Below are 22150 nucleotides of genomic sequence, written 5' to 3' on the forward strand. Positions count from 1 at the left end.
GGTTAAACGACAAAGACGGGGTGACACGGGAGTCAGGAAGTATATCGCTATCTGAAATATCGCCAAAGACGGCGTTACAGGGATGCAGGAAGTATGGCAAGGGAGACGCAGCGTCTCGTTCCCTTCTCAGGGAACAACAGTTACATACGTAACCCGAGACGTTTTCGTGTGTCAAACACAACTATGCAATAAAGCATTTTGGTATGAATCAACATTCGCATATATAGAAGATATAAGCATTTAAAGCGAATAGTTCAGCACGTGTGCTTAAAAGGCTAGAATTTTTATGATATTATCCTACACTACACAGGGAATAATATGGATTTTTTTCCAGAAAACTTCTTGCATAAAATAGATTCAAGCACTTTCAATGACCTGTATTTATGTATGTATATTTTCAAAAACTTCCCTTGAATTATTTCCCCCAGATTCACAAACTTTCAAGAATTTCAAGGACCCGTGGGAACCCTATAAAATTCATATTAGTTCCTAAAAGGAATACACATTTGTACCCGATGTATACATATATAATGGATCATATTTGGACCTTTGGGTACTGGGTACTGCCTCAGTGACAGCTGAGGTACATATTTTGACAATTTCTTCCAACAGTTTAATGCATACATTAAATTATTTACTGTATGGCATTTGCTATATTACCATATTTATGCTGATGTTAATAAATGTAATAAAAAGCAGAAGTAAGACTGATTTATAAAAATGATGTCACAAACAAGTAATCCTAATGGTGGTAAAATAAGTTTTGATTATGCGAGCATATTGCAAACTTTTATCTTCTTTATTTACTTGGGCGTGCTGAATAACGTTTACATCTGAACCCCTATAGGAGAATTTACTTACAAGAGTGGATATCTTTTCTGAGGACCCAGAATTCAGAGTTATCTTCGAATCTGACCAAACAGCTCTGCTTCACGCTGTCTACCTGCAATAAAACACCTGCACTTTCAGCAGCGAATTTACACGAGCACAACAAGTCAGTACAAAACTTTTTACAAAATCATCCCGTTCCCCTGGCTTCAAGTCTCCCTCTCTTTCTCTCTCCCAAGCAAACTTGGAGAAACAGCAGCAGAACTTACTCGCTTGACATTACCAAGGTACAAAAGTCCATCACTCCATCTGGCTAAAACATCCTCTCCTTCACTAACTCCCCCCATCCTGAAGAACGTGGGAAAAGAGGGCAAAAGCATGTCAAAAACATACTGTCCAATTAGTGAGCCAGTAAAATGCGTCTCCATGCGAGCAAACAGCAGCCTGAAGGGTTAAACTCCGTGCATAGCGACAGTGTACAGTAGAGTATATAAATGATGAAGAGTCGATGCACACTGCAATGCCACACATGATCAAAAACACTGGATGCCTTATGCAACAGACCATAATATATGCAGATGATGGAACAATGCATGATGGGGAACTATTACTAACAAGATCCAATTGCAGATTGCACGCAAAACGCATGCAAACATTTGCATAAACATAACTCATCAGAACCGACACATATGATGGCATGCACATGCACGTATCAATTAACAAGCATGACAGCTCAAACACGGAGAGCAAAGCGCGCGCATGTACCTGCGTTAAAGTGTTCGGCTCTGTTTGGGTCACAGAGACGGGTTAGAGATATCAGCCGCACATGAAACGTCTGATGCCCGGTGTTTTTTTGCGTCTTAATCACTGTCCCGAATAATCGGCGCGTTTGGAGAGTCGCGGTGGATCAAACGCGCGTCACTCAAGCAGTCAGTGCGCAACCGTCTGTCCGTCCGTCCGTCTTCAGCTTCATGTTCCCGTTTCTCTTTATCGAAGTGGATGCACGTTTGTCAGGAGAGCAGAATCAGCATCATCAACCCGAGCAGGACGCCATCATCATCTCTGCCTCGCTCTCCTCCGACTTGTTGTGACGCAGACATAAAACACAGGGAGATGGAGAGGGAGGGAGATCCGGAGAACACCTTCGCATCTGTACGACTGACCGACATCTCACATGGATGCATGCGCGACCGGATCGAACCCCAACGCGACCGAACGCCCTGCGCGCAACGGGTCCGGCACACAACGCGCGGCGCGCAGGCAGCGACTCATTAGGAAAAGTTTGGGAGTGCTAATTAATGTCCAGCAGAGGTGCGCCTTGGACTTTGGGAGAAAAGTTTGTTAATGCCCTTGGGTACCGGTAAAACACGTTTCTACAAAAAAAGTAAAGAGAAAGGGAGGAACAAATATAAATTAAAATATAAATCTATTTATTAGCCTACAATTTATGATCGATGACGTCTTATTATCATTCTTAATTATGATAAGAGGTTTTCTATGCAAGTACAAAATGGCGTAGGCTATATATTAAATTAACACTTTTATTACATTTGCATGTTTTAAATCTATTTCTAAAGCTTTTCAAATTTTGCAAAGACAATTTTGTCTGGGAATGGGAAGTCAGGAAATAAATTAAACAAACTGATACTATTCTGAAAGGTTACACTGGTAAAATGTGATCCCATATTATTATTTTTATTATTTGTTTGATAATGGCTGTACATTATGTGTCCAATAGTTTCTTATTTTAAATACAAATATTTTAGCATGTCAAACACAGAGGGCTAATAAAAATAACTGCGGTTAAAAAAATGAAACATGAAATAAAACGCAATTGAACAACAAACCCTATTTTATCAAACACAGCTGTGTAATATTGTGATAATAGCAGGAATGTTCAAAATGGCCTCTGGCGAGTCTTTGAAATACAGTTCTCTAAAAGTCCGGCAGAGGGCGCAATGATCACAAGCTTTTCTCCAGTGACAACTAGATCTTTAATTTGGGATTTTATTTAGTAGTTCTTACAAATTCTTTGTAACTTTCTATTTCTTTAAACAGAAATGCAGAGGTTATGGGCTGCAAACATTCTGCATTACAAAGCCATCTAGAGAATCAGCCTGTAGATCATAAAACTGTAGATAAATTATTCATAAGCAGCAAACCATTTTAGTCAGCCCAATCCAAAGACCTGGATGCACAGCTCACATTAACATGGCTTTTATTTACCACAACAACCTATTAATAAACACAACAATCTCCCTCAGGCATATTATTACAGCAAACAGAGGTGCAGAGGCATTACATAACCCACAGCATTTTCCTTTATGACAGATGGATAGTTTTATAACAAGGAAGAGAACACAATATGTTGTACTTTGAATATGCTGTAGTGTTGTAAATAATAATGAGGAAATATTATGCATAACATAAGTTTTATAACACAATTCACATTTGACCATGACTGAAAAATATAAGCGGACAATGTTTGTTTTTCAGATAAAGTGAAGAAATATGCAATCTGTCGTTAAATGTCTTTCCTGCACGGCCCTGTCATAAAAATATTGCAAGGTCAGAGCTGAGTCCACAGCTGGCAACACTGTTCAAGGATTAGTTTTAAATAATCACCCTGCCCGGTTATTCGAAAACATAAATCATTTACATCAAACACTTCAACAGCATTGGCCACTTAAAATTCAGGCCGTGAAACAACGCCGGGTAATAAAATACAACCTTGAAAATGTGAGAAGGCGCGAACGCGCACACGTTTCTCTAGCTAAGTGGGTGCTCCCCATTGACATTTATTGTATATATATCAAGCTAATTGTAAATGAATACTTGTCAGATAACAAAGACAATAACTTTATCATCTGGTCAAAAAGTGTTAGGTTAAAAATTAAGTGAATATAGGTATCCTTTCTTTGGGGATCAAAGTTTTATTTCATTCATTGATTTACATTTTTTTAAATGATTTTAGAGTATGATAAACATAAATAACAACAAAAAAGATGAATTTGGAATTTCACATTTTAATGATGCCCCAAAAAGGTTTGTTGAGGCCCCCATTTGGCCCCTCAGTCTATATACATTCAATCTATTAATTTGCATGTACTCAGTCTATACATTCAATCTACAGTATGCATTCAATCTATACATTTCAACCAGCATGTTTTAGGGCATACATGCATATATTTATGTTAATTATACAGTTATACTCATTTGTATTACTCGCGCTTTTCTCCCAGTGCGTCAAGCCAATGGCCGAACGCGCTGAATGTGACAGCAGGAACTGCGCGCAGTGCGCCGCCCGTGTCGCGCCGCGCGTCACCAGCGCAGATCTGAGCAACGCGCACATCTCGCTCGCAGCTGTCTTCATCGGGCCGATAAGCTTTGACGGGTGAAGCCGGAGGGGTGAGATATGACGGAACAGAAACTCTAACTTCAAAGGAATATAACCGCAGAACGCATCGACATGATACGCGGCTCATAACAGGTATTTTGCGCTTTGGTCCGGCAAATGTTTCCGCCTGTATTTCTGCTTACCAATGTTTGTCTTCTAATGCGAGCTGTCATGTGAGCGGCGTTGGCAACTGTAAGTTTATGGGAATAGAAACAAAAGTGACATTAATGATGCTTACTGGATACCATGACTGGTGATTATATAAAAATGTTACGCTTGGAGACTTCCCATTTACAGCAAACAGAAAATAACACAGCTGGAGTCTTTATAGATGGGTTTGGGTCTAATGAAAAGAAGCTTTATTTGACTGTTTAGCATGAAGTAACTGCCAGGAGCTTTTTGCACACTCATGTTCACAAATAAATGTTTATTATTTAACCAATGAATAGACATATTCAAAACAGTATGACACGTATGTATATAATGTTCATAACCATAAGCTCTAAAAGTGTGTTTGGTAACAATAACACAGGGTTTAATGTTGATCTCTTTCTCTCTGATCTCTCGCTCCATCCTCTCTTCCTGAAAAAGATCTCTATCAACAGGCTAATGTAAATACCAGTTAGAGGCAGGGGAGGGAGGGGCCAGAATTCAAATCTAAAGTTGTCTCTTGGAAAAGGGAAATGTAAATGATAAAAACAAATGATCTACCAGCACAAACGACTCTATGTTGATCTCCAAAGATCTCTTTTTGTCTTTGGCACAGCAACGCCGTCATGCTCCCTCGTAGTATGAAAACAGCTGGCGTGGATCTGCCAGGAGTGAGTTCGAGAGATGTGCCACTCATTGGATATCGGCCCTTACAGCCAGAGGCCAACAACGACCCTCCTGATCAGCTCTGGAAGGAGAATGAAAACAGAGAGGCGGACCCAACACAGGTCAGTTGATGACATCACAATGATCTCATTAACACCATTATTATCAGTTCACACACAGTACTGCACTTGTGAGTCTTACATAAGAATTATTTCAATAGGATAAGCATGACCTAGCCTACTTTTTGTTTCTGCATTGTATTGCATTGTTTTGTAACACATCATCCACGTCAGTGGCGGAAAAAGTCAGACAAAAACTTTTATGTTAAGCAGCAGCATTTTCCCTTTATAGGGGTGAGGAATTTCCCTAAAACTGAACTCTGTTTCTGTTAAACTCTGTTATTAAGGTAGAGTAACAGTGTTGACAGTCATGTACAGTATGTGTGTGTGTTTCTAAATGTATGACTGCCAGTTCTGTTGCATGGTCAACGGTTACTCTTCCTTGGTAACAGAGTTTAACAGTAACAGAACTGACACTAATTCGAACAGGAAATCAGGATTTCAGCAACATAAGACACTTTTTACAAAAATATTATATTGTTATGGCCTTCAATCCATGATAACGAGTACCGAAGTATTAAAATACTAAACATATATCCATTTGAAAGAGCAGAAAATACTTTGGACACCAAATGTACCTGCAATTATATAATCAGGCAAAAGTAGTTGTTTTGAATATACAAGCAATTCGGACAACAGGAAATCGTGATTTTCAGCAACATAAAGGGGGTCGCACATCGGATGCGCAGTGCAGCGTCGTTAAAAAAAAATCGAACACATTGTTTTCTATGAGTATACGCACACCGGTGCCGACAGGTGGCGCCTGTCCGCGGCGCCCAGCTTTGACTCAAGGGGGTTGCAAACCGGACGCGCAGCTCAGCACCACTTAGCACCGCGCAGCGCCGTTCTAAAAAAATACGAACACATTGTTTTCTATGAGTATACGCACACCGGTGCCGACAGGTAGCGCCTGTTCGCAGTGCCCAGCTTTGATGAAGGGAGTCGCACACCGGACGCGCAGCGCTGTTAAAAAAAAATCAAACACATTGTTTTCTATGAGTATACGCACACCGGTGCCGACAGGTAGCGCCTGTTTGCGGTGCCCAGCTTTGATAAAGGGGGTCGCACATTGGACGCGCAGCTCAGCGCAGCGCCGTAAAAAAAATCAAACACATTGTTTTCTATGAGTATACGCATACCGGCGCCGACAGGTGGCGCCTGTCCGCGGCGCCCAGCTTTGACTCAAGGGGGTTGCACACCAGACACAACTCAGCACAACTCAGCACCGCGCCGTTCTAAAAAAAATCAAACACATTGTTTTCTATGAGTATACACACAACGGCGCCAACAGGTGGCGCCAGTTTTGACTCAAGGGGTCGCACACCAGACACAGAGGTATCGTAAACCGGAAGTCCACATTAAATAGCGCGAGCTTAGTCAGATAGCGTCTACTTCAAAAATGCAAAATATACGTTAGCAGCCAATGTTAATCGTTAATGATTTGGGACAAATATGATGTTATTTAATGTTAAACTATGTGAGTGGCGCGGCAGGGATTTGAGCAACTTCCTGAGTCAAAGCTGGCCGCGGACAGGCACCACCTGTTGGCGCCGGTGTGCGTATACTCATAGAAAACAATGTGTTTGTTTTTTTAGAACGGCGCGGCACGGCGCTGCACGTCCGGTGTGCGACCCCCTCAAGGAAGTTGCTTAAATCCCAGTTGGGCCACAGAGCACCACTCACATAGTTGAACATTAAATAACATCATATTTGTCCCAAATCATTAACGATTAACATTGGCTGCTGACGTATATTTTGCGTTTTGAAGTAGACGCTATCTGACCAAGCTAGCGCTATTTAACATGGACTTCCAGTTTACGATACCTCCGAGTTGTCCTAGACGCGACTCGTGGCGCTGGGCTGCACGTCCGGTGTGCGACCCCCTTAAGAGACTTTTTAAAGAAAATATTATATTGTTATTGCTTGCAATCCATAATAACGAGTACCAAATTATTAAAATACTAAAAAATATCCATTTGAATGAGCAGAAATGACTTTGGACACCAAATGTACCTGCAATTATATAATCAGGCAAAAGTAGTTGTCTATGAATATACAAGCTATCACAACACGGTAAACAGTTGTTTCCTGCAGTGCATTTTAAGGAATTTGTTGATGTCTGTGTGTTAGATCAGAACTCAATGTTTTTAAGATTGTATTTACTAATTGTAGCCTCTGAAACATTAGATAAAAATCTATATAGCCTAATAAATGATAAGCCTATATACACAACAGACATACTGTGCATACTTTCTCTAGAATATTTATTTCAGCCCGGGTTAAAATGTAACTATAATCCCTCTACTGTATATCAGTGTTTCTCAACCAGGGAGGCCCCCAACACACTTAAAGGGGGCCTAAAGATGACTTAAAATTATTCAAAATAAGACAAAACAAGCCTTAAGCAACTTAAAATCAAGATATTTCTCAGCGTTTGGTTATTTTTGTGATGAATATACATCTGTCTAGTTGTAGTCAATTTAATTTAAGAGAAATTATCAATGGCGGGCCTTTAAATTTTGTACTGGCTGCACCAACAATAACTGCATTTTAACCAGGGTGTAATTCAGAAATCACATATCATTCTTGGGCCTGGTCTTGCTCATTGTGTCGATCTCTAGTTCCTGGAGATTCATTTGTGTTTGATCCTGAAGAACCAGACTTCTCACGCAAACTTGTCTGCCACCATATAAGCTTTGTGTCACGCCAGCTGCTTTGTGTCGTATTAGGTCTCACTTTTGGATGAAAAGTTGAAATAGGAGACTCTGTGTCATCATGACACCTATCACCCGGTGATTTAATCCAAAGAGCGAAGGCCTCGTCCTCATGAGAAATATCATTGTACTGATACTGTTGGCTGTTTCTCAAAAGTGCTGCAGGGGCTCTCAGTGTGAATATAGCAAGCTGCCAATTTTGGTTTAAAGAGGATTTGTTACGTAAACTTTAGCAGCATCAAGAGGGTGAGCTGAAAATGAATTAAGTGTAAAAAACGTGTTTAAAAATTCTTGTGGTTGGCCTGGTTTGTGTTGGTTGTAGTTTTAACCGTTTTGTTTTAAAGTGGGTGGTACGGTTCTTATCAGCTCGATGCAAAAGGGTGTTGAGCTTCTGCTCGTGACTCCACCTGGTGCTTTCACATGCCCTGTGTTTATATACACACTATATGGACAAACGTTTTGGGACGCCCTATGAACAGGTTTGACTTCTTTGATAATTTAGTAAGCACAAATCTTAATCCTATAGCATATTGTGTGCTTCTAATTTTATAGCAACAATTTGGACAGAGCACCTTTTTTATTTCAACATGACAATGGATCTATGTACAAAGCAATGTTTAAAAGAAATGATTGATTCAGTCTGGTGTGGAAGAACTTGACGGTACTGTACAAAGCCCAGACCTGAACCCAGCTGAACATTTAGCACAGAAAATGTCCTTTCCACATCTATTGCAACAAAGATGTAAATAAAATTCTTTAAAATTGTATTGTATGGTATAGCATTAAAGTATTAGTCCATTTTTTTTTAAAGAAAATCCAGATAATTTACTCACCACCATGTCTTCCAAATTGTTGATGTCTTTCTTTGTTCAGTCAAGAAGAAATAATGTTTTTTTTTGAGGAAAACATTCCAGGATTTTTCTAATTTTAATGGACTTTAATGGACCCCAACACTTAACAGTTTTAATGCAGTTTAAAATTGCAGTTTCAAAGGACTCTAAACGATCTCAAACGAGGCGTAAGGGTCTTATCTAGTGAAACGATTGTTATTGTGACAAGAAAAAAATAAAAAATATTTACTTTTAAACCTCAACTTCTCGTCTTCCTCTGGCTGTGTGACTAGCCAGCGCGACCTCACGTAATTGCGTAATGACATTGAAACGTCACGTGTTATATATATATATTAAACCATTTTAAACAATAAACTGACACAAAGACATTAATTAGTATCATTCGACATACAACAACGTCGGAACGGTCCTCTTTCTCCACACTTGTAAACACTGGAGCGTAGTTTCGCATACGTCATGATATAAATTTTGTATAAAAGTGCATATTTTTTATTTTTCTTGCCAAAAATGACAATCGTTTCACTAGATAAGACCCTTATGCCTCGTTTGGGATTGTTTAGAGTCCTTTGAAACTGCAATTTGAAACTGCATTAAAACTGTTAAGTGTTGGGGTCCATTAAAGTCCATTAAAATGAGAAAAATCGTGGATGTTTTCCTCAAAAAACATAATTTCTTCTCGACTGAACAAAGAAAGACATCAAGATTTTGAATGACATGGTGGTGAGTAAATATTCTGGATTTTTTTAAAGAAATTTGACTAATCCTTTAATATTTGTTTTATATTTATTTAATATTTATTTATTCTTAAAGGGACAGTTCACCCCAAAATGAAAATTCTGACATCATTTACTCCCCCTCAGTGTCCTGCTGAACATAAATGAAGATATATTATATATGTATATAAAAAATCTTAATAACCAAACAGATCTGGGGCACCACTGACTTCCATTGTATTCCTTTTTCTTAGTATGGAAGTCAATGGTGCCCCAGATGTGTTTGGTTACAAACATTTATCAAAATATCTTTATTTTTGTTGTTCAGCAGAACAAAGTAATTTGTACAGGTGGGAACAAATTGAGGGTCAGTAAATGATGTCAGAGTTTTCATTTTTGGATGTACTATCCCTTTAATGCCATGTCCACTTTTGTACCCAATGAGTGCAGACTTTAAATGTACATATTGGTAGTTCAAAGATATGTATTGCTACCTAAAAGGCACATATTTGTACCCAAATGGTACATGTTAGGACCTTTTTAAAGCTATCCTGCCCCAGTGACAGCTTTTGTACCTTCCTTTTTGACAGTGTATAGATTAACGTTTGTAAAGTTTTTGGACTATGGAAGAAAACCATATACTGTAGCACCCAGATTGACACAGGAAGAACATTTAAACTTCACACAAAAAGACCTATTGACCCATGAGGGCTTGAACCGGGGACCTTCTTGCTTTGAAACAACAGTGCTCTGTATGTTTCTTTATTACATCTTTATTAGAAGGGGTGTCCCTATACTTTTGTCTACATAGAGTAGTGTATACTCTTTATGGAACCATACAGCCCGGCAATCTTGTTTTAACTTTTAAAACTTGCTTTGCTTACATCAGATCAGTTACATAAACTAAATTTATAGACCACTTATCTAAATATGGCAGTGGGGTGCTCCCTCAATGACGTGGTGCTGTGGCTCTTTTCTTAAATCTTGTTTCTACATCCTGAGGGTTGCGAAACAGCCAAGGCTAGACTCATTCAACACTTCTAAAAACAGAAGCCCTGCTCGATCAAACAGTTTACTGTAGTAACTTCCCTCCTGTTCGGGTCACGTGACCAGCTCACATCCCGTTGGTAAATAATGCAAGAGTCCACTGAAACACACAGGGCCTTTTGTTGAGATTTGCTCGTATGACACAAGCCGGGCACGAGAAGACTCGACAGGAGGAAACGAGATCCCATCGCTCTTGATTCTTTAATGACTGGGACAGGATGCATATGTGTAACCCGGTTGGTCTGCATGGGCTCTTTGGCAATGTTCAATTCATACATTTCTGTTTATAACTATGTGCATCAAACCCATGAGCTTCTGTATTGCTAACACACTGAGCTACAGGAACACCACCACTCTCAGCGTGCATCTCTTGTGACCACTCGGGATCAGATATCAAGGGTGGGTCTTCAAAAACAAGATAGAAAGTTCGAAACATCATAGTATGATAATACCAGGGTTCATTGTGTTTCCAGAATAAAGCACCATGGCCCACATGCAGTGCTTTGTGTCGGCAGCTCCATTAAACGTAAGACCAAATCTCTCAACAGCACGGATAACATAACTGACTGTTTTCCATTAAACTTCACTGGGGTTGTCAGTGGTGAGCGTTCGGTGGTGGTCACGGTATGACTTTGATTGGCAGGGAAAGAAGAAAAGTTGGTCGATGCTGTAATAGATGAGAAAAGAGGAAAGAGAATGGGGGTGGAGGGAAGGCGAGAGGACGTATTCATGGAGAGAAGGATTCAAACAATAGATCTCTGTAAATAGCTCCCTTGTGATGTATTTATGATGCGTTTCAATGAGAACACAGTCACAGTCAGCAGGGACATATCATTGTTTGGTAGCCGTACATGTAGACTCGAAAATATGCTGCCCATGGTTGGAACAAATATGGAAAAAACTTGCGTTGGGTTATAATTATACTGTAGGTTGACCCAAATATAAAACAACCAAGCGTATTTTAGGGCATACAGTACTCACATTGTACTTGTACCCAACCCAAACGCGATCGTCACCCCTCCCCACACTGAAAAAAATGACTTTTTTAGTTAGTATATCTAACATATATCTTAAAATTTTCAAGCCAAGATGCATTTTCTTGATGAGCAAAATAATCTAAGAAAATAAGTCTAGTTTTAAGACAAAAGAAATCAAATTTAAGTGAATTAAACAAGCAAAAAAAATCTGCCAATGGGGTAAGCAAAAAAATCCACAAATTCACTTAAATTTGTTACATTTTGTCTAAAAACTAGATTTATTTTCTTAGGTCATTTTGCTCATCAAGAAAAAACATCTTGATTTAAGATTTTTTTTATATTTGTACTGAAAACAAGACAAAAATACTAAGTAAGAAAGTCTAAATATTTTATAATATATTTTATAAAAATATTTTATAAGAACTAAATATTTTAATGCAAAAAACATTATTACATATTTAAAAAAAGCTAAGTTATATAGTTGTATTTTAAAGCTTGTGTTACAATTTCCCTCGATCTAAAAACATTATTTACTGTTACCCAGCAAAATAAATTCTATTTAAATGTGTACTTCACTTTATTAAAAATTTATAATAAAATAAAATAATCGCGCTTATTACACGACAAAAAAATCTGCCATTGGGGTAAGTAAAAAAAATTGTGAAAATTTTTCTTAAACACTAAATTCAAGAAAAATTTAAGAAAAAATTGCTTACCCCATTGGTAGATTTTTTGCTTGTTTTATGCACAACATCACTTAAATTTTATATTTTTGGTCTAAAAACAGAGCTTATTACTCACTTAGGTCATTTTGCTCATCAAGAAAAAGCATCTTAATTTAAGAATTTTTAGATATTTTTACTGGAAAGAAGACAAAAATACTAAGAAATGTTTTTCTTGAAAATAATTTTTTGTAGTGCACACTATTTGGTTTAATCATATGTAAATATAATGTGATTAAAATACATGTTTATATAAAAATTTTTGTACTAATACGGCCATTCCCAAACTGTGGTCCGCGGACCACTAGTGGTCCGTGAGGGTACTGCAGGTGGTCCGTGTAAAGTCAAAATTAAATATAAAATAATAAAAACATTTAAGAAAAATATATATTTTTAAAGAATATGTTTTAAGAATCTGTTGTACTGATGTGATGACCAGTTAAAGTTTTAGTGCTAGTAAACCTATTTAGAGGTGCAGATAAATTCAGGACATATTTTATTATGAGTATTATAAGGTGGTCCGCAAAAATTCTTGATTACAAATAGTGGTCCACACACACAGTTTGAAAACCCCTGAACTAATAAACTGTAGCTGTCAAAACGATTTATTCGTTTTGAGAGGTTGTTATCTGGGAATAACAAACCTGCAAATTTCGCGACTGGCCAATCAGAATTAAGCATTCCAATGAGCCGTGTATTAACCAACAATACACAATAATTGTTTATCATTTATTAATCTTAGTACATGATAATTTTAAACATTTACTAATAACTTTTTAAGATTAAAAGTTCTGTTATCTGTTAACATTGGTTAAAGGCGGGGTGCATGATCTCTGAAATTCAATGTTGACATTTGAAATCACCTAAACAAGCACGGCCCTACACCAATAGAATCTGGACCTTCTTTTGATAGACCCGCCCCACACATACGCAACCCAGGCAACGATGTTGGTTAGTAGACACACCCCCTAGCATTAACTAACATTAATAAATGCTGAAAAACTATATTGCTCATTATAAGTTTATGTTAGCTAATCCATTACTAATGTTAACAAGTACAATCTTTTTGTAAAGTTTTACCAGTAATTAATGTTTTATAACTGCACCCTGCTGTGTTCTCTACTAAGGGACAAAGAAGATAGTAAACACACACAGGTGAATGTAGCAGATATTGTCTTCTATAGAAGTTCCCTTTTTGTTTACACTCCCCTGAGACGGTTAACTGTGAATACAGAGACCAAATGCATTCGACTAGATTGAGAGAATGGGGGGAGTGGGGGTGGATCAGGGGGTCAGGAAAAGCAATATGGTGTGACAGCATGTCCTGTTTCCTGTGTTTGTCCACACTGCACTTCCTGCTGTGCAGATTGTTTAGCTGAAAGGCAAAAGTCAAAGTTTCCGAAAGTACTCAAGAGTCAGGGTGAATTTCATCACACCAACAGCTGTCTGCATGTATGATCTGAATTAAATCATTCCAGATTTGACTCATGTGAGGTTTGGTAACATAGAGTTTTGAATATTGCATTACATCATCATAACACAAGAGCAGGACTTGGGGGGTGTGCACACCATGCCGTCATATGTTTTCAATTGTTTCCAATTGAAGCGCTGCGCTTTTAAAGGTCCCGTTCTTTCTGTGTTTTTGAAGCTTTGATTGTGTTTACAGTGCGCAATATAACATGAGTATTTTTCACACAATTTACTTATCTGTATAGCGCTGTTTTCACTGTCCTCAAAACAGTCTGATGTCTTCTTTGTTCTATGAAGTTCATCCTTCAGAAATATGTATCGAGTTCTGATTGTGCAGTTTGTTTAGTGTGTTGTGATTCGATAGCAGCTTAGCTTATTGTTAGCTTAGCTTAGCTCGCCGTTAGCTTAGCTGGCGACTGACGTATTCCTGTGGGCGGAGTTTAGCCAAAAACTGTTCTACTGACATCATTAAGTAGAGGGCTGTAGTCCAAACCGGCCGTTCGCTGTAGGCTTCGAAAGGCGAATTCTGTTAAAGAAAATATAGACGGTTTCATCGGACGCACGTGATACACGTCTGGATCCGAACTTTACTTCCGGTTTCGTTTTTTGAATGGGCTGACTAGTTGCTAAACTGATTTCTTGAACAAATGTCTCGTTGAAAATAACAAATGTTTTGGTTTCCTAGGTAATCTTTGTGTTGTTTTTTTGCTTGTTATATAAATAAACTACGTTTAAAGTACTTTGTTGTTATTTATTATTAGCGGAGTTTACCGGAAATTACGCGCAGACCACGACAGCCGCTGTTTTATGTTGCTACTGCTGAAACCGTCTATATCGCCTGGCAGTGAACTTTGAGCTTTATCATTTTACAGATATTATTTATGCTATTATAGCAACATTACACACTAACTAGGGTTTTAAAAATGGAATCAAAAAGAACGTGACCTTTAAACTTTGGATGTAACGCTCAGCTTGTCAATGTCACTTCTAACTTGGCCGTCCAATCACAGTGAAGGACGGGCAGGATAAATATCACAACTACCAACCGGCGCATCGTTCCATGACTCATAAACCACTGAGAAGTAAAACAACCAAAACGCTCAGCTGAAAAAAGCTGGCAAGCGCCTACAGTCGGCGTGCGTTTAAACATTTTGGTGTACACGCCCCTAAGGCTGTATCATTATTGCTGTCCATCACTCTGAAAAAAGGTACAAAAGCTGTCACTGGGGCGGTAGCCTTTCAAAAAGTATACAAAAAAGGAAAATTTTGGTATGAAATATATATCAGTACCTAAATTAAGATATAAGGTACCCTGTGTCAAATCCCACTGACAGCTTTTGTATATTATTGTGTATACTTTTAGTTGTATAGTATTTTTATAAATGCCCACACTTTAATAAAGCTGGGTTGTTTCAACTCATGGTTGAGTAAATATGGACAAACCCAACTCTTGTTTAAACTAACCATTGGGTCAAATGTCCGTATTTGACCCAACCATCAGTTGGGTTAGTATATATTTACTTAAGCATGTACTGAAACAACCCAGCATTTTTTAAAGTGTAAATTAAATTTTTTGGTATGTACAGTAAGTTGGGCTGACAGATAGGAGTGATATCGTAAACTCTGCGGCTTAGCAGCAACCCACAACATCCTAGGGATTGTATAGCAATGTGCTAACAACTAGTCAGAAAACTATTGATATGCATATCAATGCCATAGTAACCACCAAAAACACCCTAGCAACTGCATGGCAATGACAGGGCGACTGCCCTAGAAAGTTGTGCTAGGCAAGCAGGACTCGGATTTACACAATCAATAAATGTGAAGTGGAGAATAAATCCAAGAATTTAAACGCAATACAAATCTGATACTAAGGATGAACCCGAGGAGGTTTGTGTAGACCCAGTTTCAATTCTGCTTAGGCTACTATAATTGTTTCTGGTTTACCTGCGGCTCGTACAGTCGGCTATTTTTACTTTCTGAAATGTGGAACTCAGCTGTTCCATTTAAAACTATAAGAATGCAAACAGGTTTCTTCAGCAGGTTCATTCACAACACACGCTGTACATACAAGATCAAGTAACCACAGCCCAAACACCTGTACTGCCCATCCCTATCTGTCTGTGTGTCAATATGTGCTCCAATATTCCTGTCAGATAAACAGGTGATGGATGTAGTCGTACAGTATAGCTGATACAGGCAACTGACTTTCTAGAAATATTTTGTATAATAAACCGTAAAATTACAGTACGTCTGTGTTACATGGAAATAAGCAGGAGATTTGAATGGACGGTCGATGCTGTTGAAATTCAAAGCCAATACAATCAAGTCTATTTGTTTACTATAGGGCTTTATTCAGTTTTTCATACAGTAAGCCATCAAACGGGTTTGTCAGCCGAACAAATATGCGTGAATGAATGACGTCTACAGGTCAAATTTTACCCCCACATCTAACAAATCAAAAATAGGAACTTTCATTTTAGCAACAAGGTCTATTTTTAGGACTATTGTGATTTTTCGTACAGTGACGTGGCTTGCATGACAGTTTAGCATATTTTCCAAGGAAATGATTTGTTTAATTCCTATCAATCTCATGTTCATAATGATGCCCCTTCATTAGTTTATTACTGCAATACAACAATTTTGTATTGTTTTACTTAACTACTTCATACTATTTTACAGTAATGCAACTTACTATTTAACTAAGAAGAAATTAAAGGCAGGGTGCATGATCTCTGAAAGCCAATGTTGACATTTGATATCACCTAAACAAACACGCCCCTCCCCCAATAGAATCTAAATCTTTTTTGATAGACCCGCCCACACATACACAACCCAGGCAATGATGTCGGATAGTAGACACGCCCCTTACTGATGATTGTCTACAAGTGTGTTTTTTAAAAAAAAAATCATGCACCCCACCTTTAAGTTTAATAAACAAACAATATAAATGTAATTATAAACAATATAAAAAAACATAAACAATGTAACAGTTACCTCACTAATTACGTTAACTCATTCCCTGACAGCCTTTTTTTAAAAGTTTTTTTAAAAAGATTTTTACAAAAGTTTTAAAAAATGCCTACCAGTAAAATTTTCTTCTATAAATATATAAACATACAATTTATCAAATAAAAGAACAGACCCTCTGCTTTCGAACAAACAAACAAAACGGAAACAAAACATTTTCATCCTATTTTTATTAGTTCTCTTTTTTAACCAAATTTTGAGTAAAAAGCTGAAATAATTGGATTTTTGTGAAGGAATTTTGTTAGAGATCAGATTCAGAACGATTATCAAAATATATACTGAGTTTAAAATGAATTAAATTAGGTTTTGCTTCAGTTTTTTATAAATTGGTTAAGAGCGCCATCTAGTGGATAATATAAGAATTACAGATTACCTTAAAAACTCGTAAGGAAAGCGTCATTGGCAGGGAAATGTTTTCTCTTATTTGACGAGATAATAATACATCTCAAAAAAGTCTTAAAAATAAACAAAATTTTCTTTAAACAAAATGTACAATTGTTATAAAAAGTTAAATAGTCTCAAAAATAAACATAATTTTATTAAAACAAAATGTAAAATTGTCAAAAAAAGTTAAATAGACTCAAAATAAACATAATTGTCTTCATACAAAATGTAAATGCGTCCAAAAAGTTAAATAGTCTCAAAATAAACATAATTTTCTTTAAACAAAATGTTAAATTGCCAAAAAAGTAAAATAGTCTTAAAATAAACTTAATTTTCTTTAAACAAAATGTAAAATTATCAAAGACGTAAAATAGTCTCAAAATAAACATCTTCTTTAAAACAAAATGTAAAATTGTCAAAAAAAAGTTATAGTCTAAAAAATAAACTAAATTTTCTTTAAACAAAATGTAAAATTGTTAAAAAAAGTTATATAGTCTTTTAATAAACATAATTTTCTTCAAACAAAATGTTAAATTGCCAAAAAAAGTGAAATAGTCTCAAAATAAACTTAATTTTCTCTAAACAAAATGTAAAATTATCAAAAAAGTAAAATAGTCTCAAAATAAACATAATTTTCTTTAAACACAATTTAAAATTGTCAAACAAAAAGTAAAATAGTCTCAAAATAAACATAATTGTCTTTATACAAAATGTAAAATTGTCAAAAAAAGTTAAATAGTCCTAAAATAAACATAATTGTCTTTATACAAAATGTAAAATTGTCAAAAAAAGTTAAATAGTCTCAAAATAAACATCTTCTTTAAAAAAAAAAATGTGAAATTGTCAAAAAAAGTTATAGTCCAAAGAATTAACTAAATTTTCTTTAAACAAAATGTAAAATTGTTAAAAAAGTTATATAGTCTCTTAATAAACATAATTTTCTTTAAACAAAATGTTAAATTGCCAAAAAAAGTGAAATAGTCTCAAAATAAACTTAATTTTCTCTAAACAAAATGTAAAATTATCAAAAAAGTTAAATAGTCTCAAAATAAACATAAATGTCTTTATACAAAATGTAAAATTGTCAAAAAAAGTTAAATAGTCCTAAAATAAACATAATTGTCTTTATACAAAATGTAAAATTGTCAAAAAAAGTTAAATAGTCTCAAAATAAACATCTTCTTTAAAAAAAAAAAGTGAAATAGTCAAAAAAAGTTATAGTCCAAAGAATTAACTAAATTTTCTTTAAACAAAATGTAAAATTGTTAAAAAAATTATATAGTTTCTTAATAAACATAATTTTCTTTAAACAAAATGTTAAATTGCCAAAAAAAGTGAAATAGTCTCAAAATAAACTTAATTTTCTCTAAACAAAATGTAAAATTATCAAAAAAGTTAAATAGTCTCAAAATAAACATAAATGTCTTTATACAAAATGTAAAATTGTCAAAAAAAGTTAAATAGTCCTAAAATAAACATAATTGTCTTTATACAAAATGTAAAATTGTCAAAAAAAGTTAAATAGTCTCAAAATAAACATCTTCTTTAAAAAAAATGTGAAATTGTCAAAAAAAGTTATAGTCCAAAGAATTAACTAAATTTTCTTTAAACAAAATGTAAAATTGTTAAAAAAATTATATAGTCTCTTAATAAACATAATTTTCTTTAAACAAAATGTTAAATTGCCAAAAAAAAGTGAAATAGTCTCAAAATAAACTTAATTTTCTTTAAACAAAATGTAAAATTATCAAAGACTTAAAATAGTCTCAAAATAAACTTAATTGTCTTTATACAAAATGTCATTTCATTTATTTGTTTTGATTTTGGGGTGACAGATGCACTTCTTTATAAACAGGTAAGTGATTGAGAAAGAGAGAGACTAGTGTGTATGTGTCTGTAATAGGAGTGTCGTTGTGACGTGTTTGTGTGTGTGTAGAGGGGGTTGTCCTTGCGAGAAGCTCAGGTGTGTTTACACGGCTATGTAACAGAGCAAGATTTAAACAGGGACGATACAGACAGAAAGAAAAGCTCACTGAATGACATTACCAGCCTTTTGAAAGCTGCAAATAAAGAGCAGATTTCACAGAACAGATGAAAAGGCCCGAAGGAGACGTTGGTTTTCTCCAGCAAACTGTGAGGATTTCCAGGAAGTTAGCAAACCTTTTCCTGCCTGGACTCGTTGAGTTGAAGGTAGCATTATATGATCTGCGTTTGTTCACATACAAGACTTTATTTCCTGATAGGAACCTGTAAGGTTTGAATGTTTGGTTTTATTAAAGCTAATGGATTTATGGTTTTGTTGACCTTGCTCAAAAACATAAAATTACCTGTAATTTGGACATAGATCTCAGTTAAGCGATCAAATATTATGCGTCAGACTTCAGCGGAAACCATGTTGAAATTTCAGATGCTTAGTAATAATCATGTCACTGTTTTGTCATTCAGATAGCACATCTAGCCTGTTTACTTCTGCACTAGTTGCATTAATGAAAAGCATTGGGTTAAAGACTTCGCTGTACTGTAAGTGGATTTGTTCATTGTGTTTGTTGCTAACTATGAAGACTTGTTGGGTTTAAGGGTTTAAATGTCAAGCCCAACACAACTGTTATTGTGTTTGTTTACTTCCCTGTAAGTTCAGACATTGTTGTATGACAGAAAGCATTTCTTGTGTGCATGTAGACTAATATCTTCTGTGGTTAATGATCTGATGCTCTGATCAAAGAGATTAAATGCACTCGTACAACCTCCGTGTAAATGTAGCTCAACTGGTAGAGCATTGCATTAGGAGCATAAAAGTTCAAAAAAGGTTTGATCCAACATAAACCTTAGATTCATAAATGTAAATGATATTTTATCTGTTCTGATAGGGGGAGCCGTCGCCGATGAAGACAACCTGGTACTGTCCACTTGACCTGGTAAGGACCGCCTCATGCACATTGCACCCACAACGGGCAAAACCTACAGATCTAATCTTATTGCTTAACACAGTTTCCACCCGATTGATTCGGATAACGCGTCAGCTTCTTACTTTTCTGTCTCTGTGGTTCAGTCCACTGTGTCCGAACTGGAGGAAGATGGTGTTATCTACACAGTGTTGGTAAAGCCACATGGGACGCCCAACAGTCTGCAGGTAAAACTCATCTCTCTTAGAAAACTCTGGCTGCTCAACGCTCTGGATTTTTTAAATATTTTTGTACCTCTCTTCCCAGTACAAAGCATCCCGCTCCCAACACATCAAAGCAGGGACGGAGGAGAAGCTGGTCCTCCATCTTCTTCACTCCTTCTCCATGGGCGACTCCTCCTTCATCTCCATCTTCCTCTCCACCTATCGCACCTTCACCTCAACCCAGAGAGTGTTGGAGATCCTGACTGGCAGGTCAACAATCTCAAACTTATTGTGGAGAAACAGAATAGTTAACAATTTTATTTCAGCATTTTGCGGTCGAATAACTGTATACAGTAATTGACTTTTGCCACAGGCAGCTTGTTCCCCAGAACTAGTTTCATGTCTCTTGCATCACCCGGGGTTAAATTTAAATATTGCCTCACTATATTTAGTCAGTCATACTGTGCTAGACATGACTTGCTAACAAGCTAAATCTACTGCCAACAATGAACTGTATGTATAGTTAAAGCTGCAAACTGTAACTTTGGCCTTTCTATCACCATCTCTGTGTTAATTTGTATTCATTTGTACGACCACCCTTGTACATTTTTGTTGATTTGCTGTCGCTCCTGTTGGGGATATAAGGGTCATTATTGTTTTTTGTATTTTTTTTTTAAAGGAAAACACCACCGTTTTTCAATATTTTATTATGTTCTTACCTCAACTTAGATGAATTAATACATACCTTTATTCAATGCATGCACTTAATCTTTGTACAGTTCTTTGTGAATGTGTTAGCATTTAGCCTAGCCCTATTCATTCCTATGGATCCAAACAAAAGTTTTCTTTTGTGCCACCATACTTACTCGTGTAACTACTCATGTAACTGGGAAATAGGGAAAACATGGAAGTGTTTGGTGGCTTTTAAATTCATCCCTGTTTGGATCCTAAGGAACGAATGGGGCTAGGCTAAATGCTAACACATTCACAAAGCGCTATACAAAGATTAAAAGTGCACGCATTGAAAAAAGATAGGTATGTATTAATTCATCTAAGTTGAGGTAAAAACAGTAAAATATTGAAAATGGTGGTGTTTTCCTTTAAATATGATAATCTACGTTTTTGTACGATTCACTACGCAAGAATTCATACAAATTAGCAAACTCGTACAATATGTTTGAATTCCCTTGAGATCAGGTTGTTCATTATCTCTTTCGATTTGTATTTTCTAGATTGGAAAATGCTCCAGGAGAAAGCAAAAGTAGCACCCGTCAGCAGTTCAACAAGTATGTTTTAAACAGTTTTCTCATTCATATCATTAAAGTTGGAGTGTTTATGGACTCTTGACTGTGTTCAGGGCCGTGTGTACAGTGTTCAGCACATGGTTGAGTGATTATCCTGAGGATTTCCGTTCTTTGAGCGATCCCTCCTCTCTCCTGCGTTTGGCCTCCCTTCTTCCAACAGACCCCTCGGGGGCCGAAATCAAAGACAGACTGCTGAAGATAGCAGAGGAGCTGAGCGAGAAAGCCCTCCTGTCTGGATCTCTATCAGGTCAGGATATTTCTGCGTGACAAATGCCGAATTTAGCTGTTGTTCCATATTTGCATCAATACAGTGCTGTTTATAGCATCACACGCTAGTCAATAAACCACCACATGTGATAAAACAAAATAGGCACATAGGGATTTACCTGTGGCTTAATGCCAAGAATGTGTCGTTAAATAAAGTTACAGCAATAAGGAAAAACTATTTAAAGGCGAGGTGCATGGTCTCTGAAAGCCAATGTTAATATTTTAAATTACTTAAACAAACACTCCCTACCCCCATAGAATCTGGACCTTCTGTTAATAGACCCGCCCACACATACGCAAACCAGGCAATGATGTTGGTTAGTAGACACGCCCCTTATTGCTGATTGGCAACAAGTATGTTTTGGTACTGGACCTACCTGGCAGTTATAGATAGACTGGTGGTGA

At 36.6% G+C, this 22150-nt stretch overlaps 2 protein-coding genes across 4 annotated transcripts in view; one reads left to right on the plus strand and one right to left on the minus strand.

Annotated features, from left to right (window-relative positions):
- The window catches only part of phf1 (PHD finger protein 1), a 30458-nt gene extending 26784 nt beyond the window's left edge, over positions 1-3674 (minus strand). The window contains exons 1-3 of the mRNA XM_065298806.2: positions 1594-3674; positions 1098-1176; positions 862-943 (exon numbers count right to left, since the gene is read on the minus strand). Coding sequence (XP_065154878.1) covers positions 862-943; positions 1098-1175 — 160 coding nt within the window. The 5' untranslated portion in view covers position 1176; positions 1594-3674. The remainder of the gene's footprint in view (positions 1-861; positions 944-1097; positions 1177-1593) is intronic.
- Positions 3675-3906: 232 nt separating this feature from the next.
- The window catches only part of rgl2 (ral guanine nucleotide dissociation stimulator-like 2), a 32874-nt gene continuing 14630 nt past the window's right edge, over positions 3907-22150 (plus strand). The window contains exons 1-7 of one of the 3 annotated variants that reach the window (XM_065298804.2): positions 3907-4318; positions 4969-5163; positions 19936-19983; positions 20118-20198; positions 20278-20444; positions 21407-21460; positions 21532-21725. In XM_065298804.2, the coding sequence (XP_065154876.1) occupies positions 5002-5163; positions 19936-19983; positions 20118-20198; positions 20278-20444; positions 21407-21460; positions 21532-21725 (706 nt within the window). In that variant the 5' untranslated portion in view covers positions 3907-4318; positions 4969-5001. Of the gene's footprint in view, positions 4319-4968; positions 5164-18996; positions 19259-19935; positions 19984-20117; positions 20199-20277; positions 20445-21406; positions 21461-21531; positions 21726-22150 lie in introns of those variants that run through there. The other 2 variants (XM_065298802.2, XM_065298805.2) reach the window with 2 other exon arrangements.

Source organism: Paramisgurnus dabryanus, chromosome 13 (assembly GCF_030506205.2).
Source record: "Paramisgurnus dabryanus chromosome 13, PD_genome_1.1, whole genome shotgun sequence".
NCBI classification, from domain to species: domain Eukaryota; kingdom Metazoa; phylum Chordata; class Actinopteri; order Cypriniformes; family Cobitidae; genus Paramisgurnus; species Paramisgurnus dabryanus.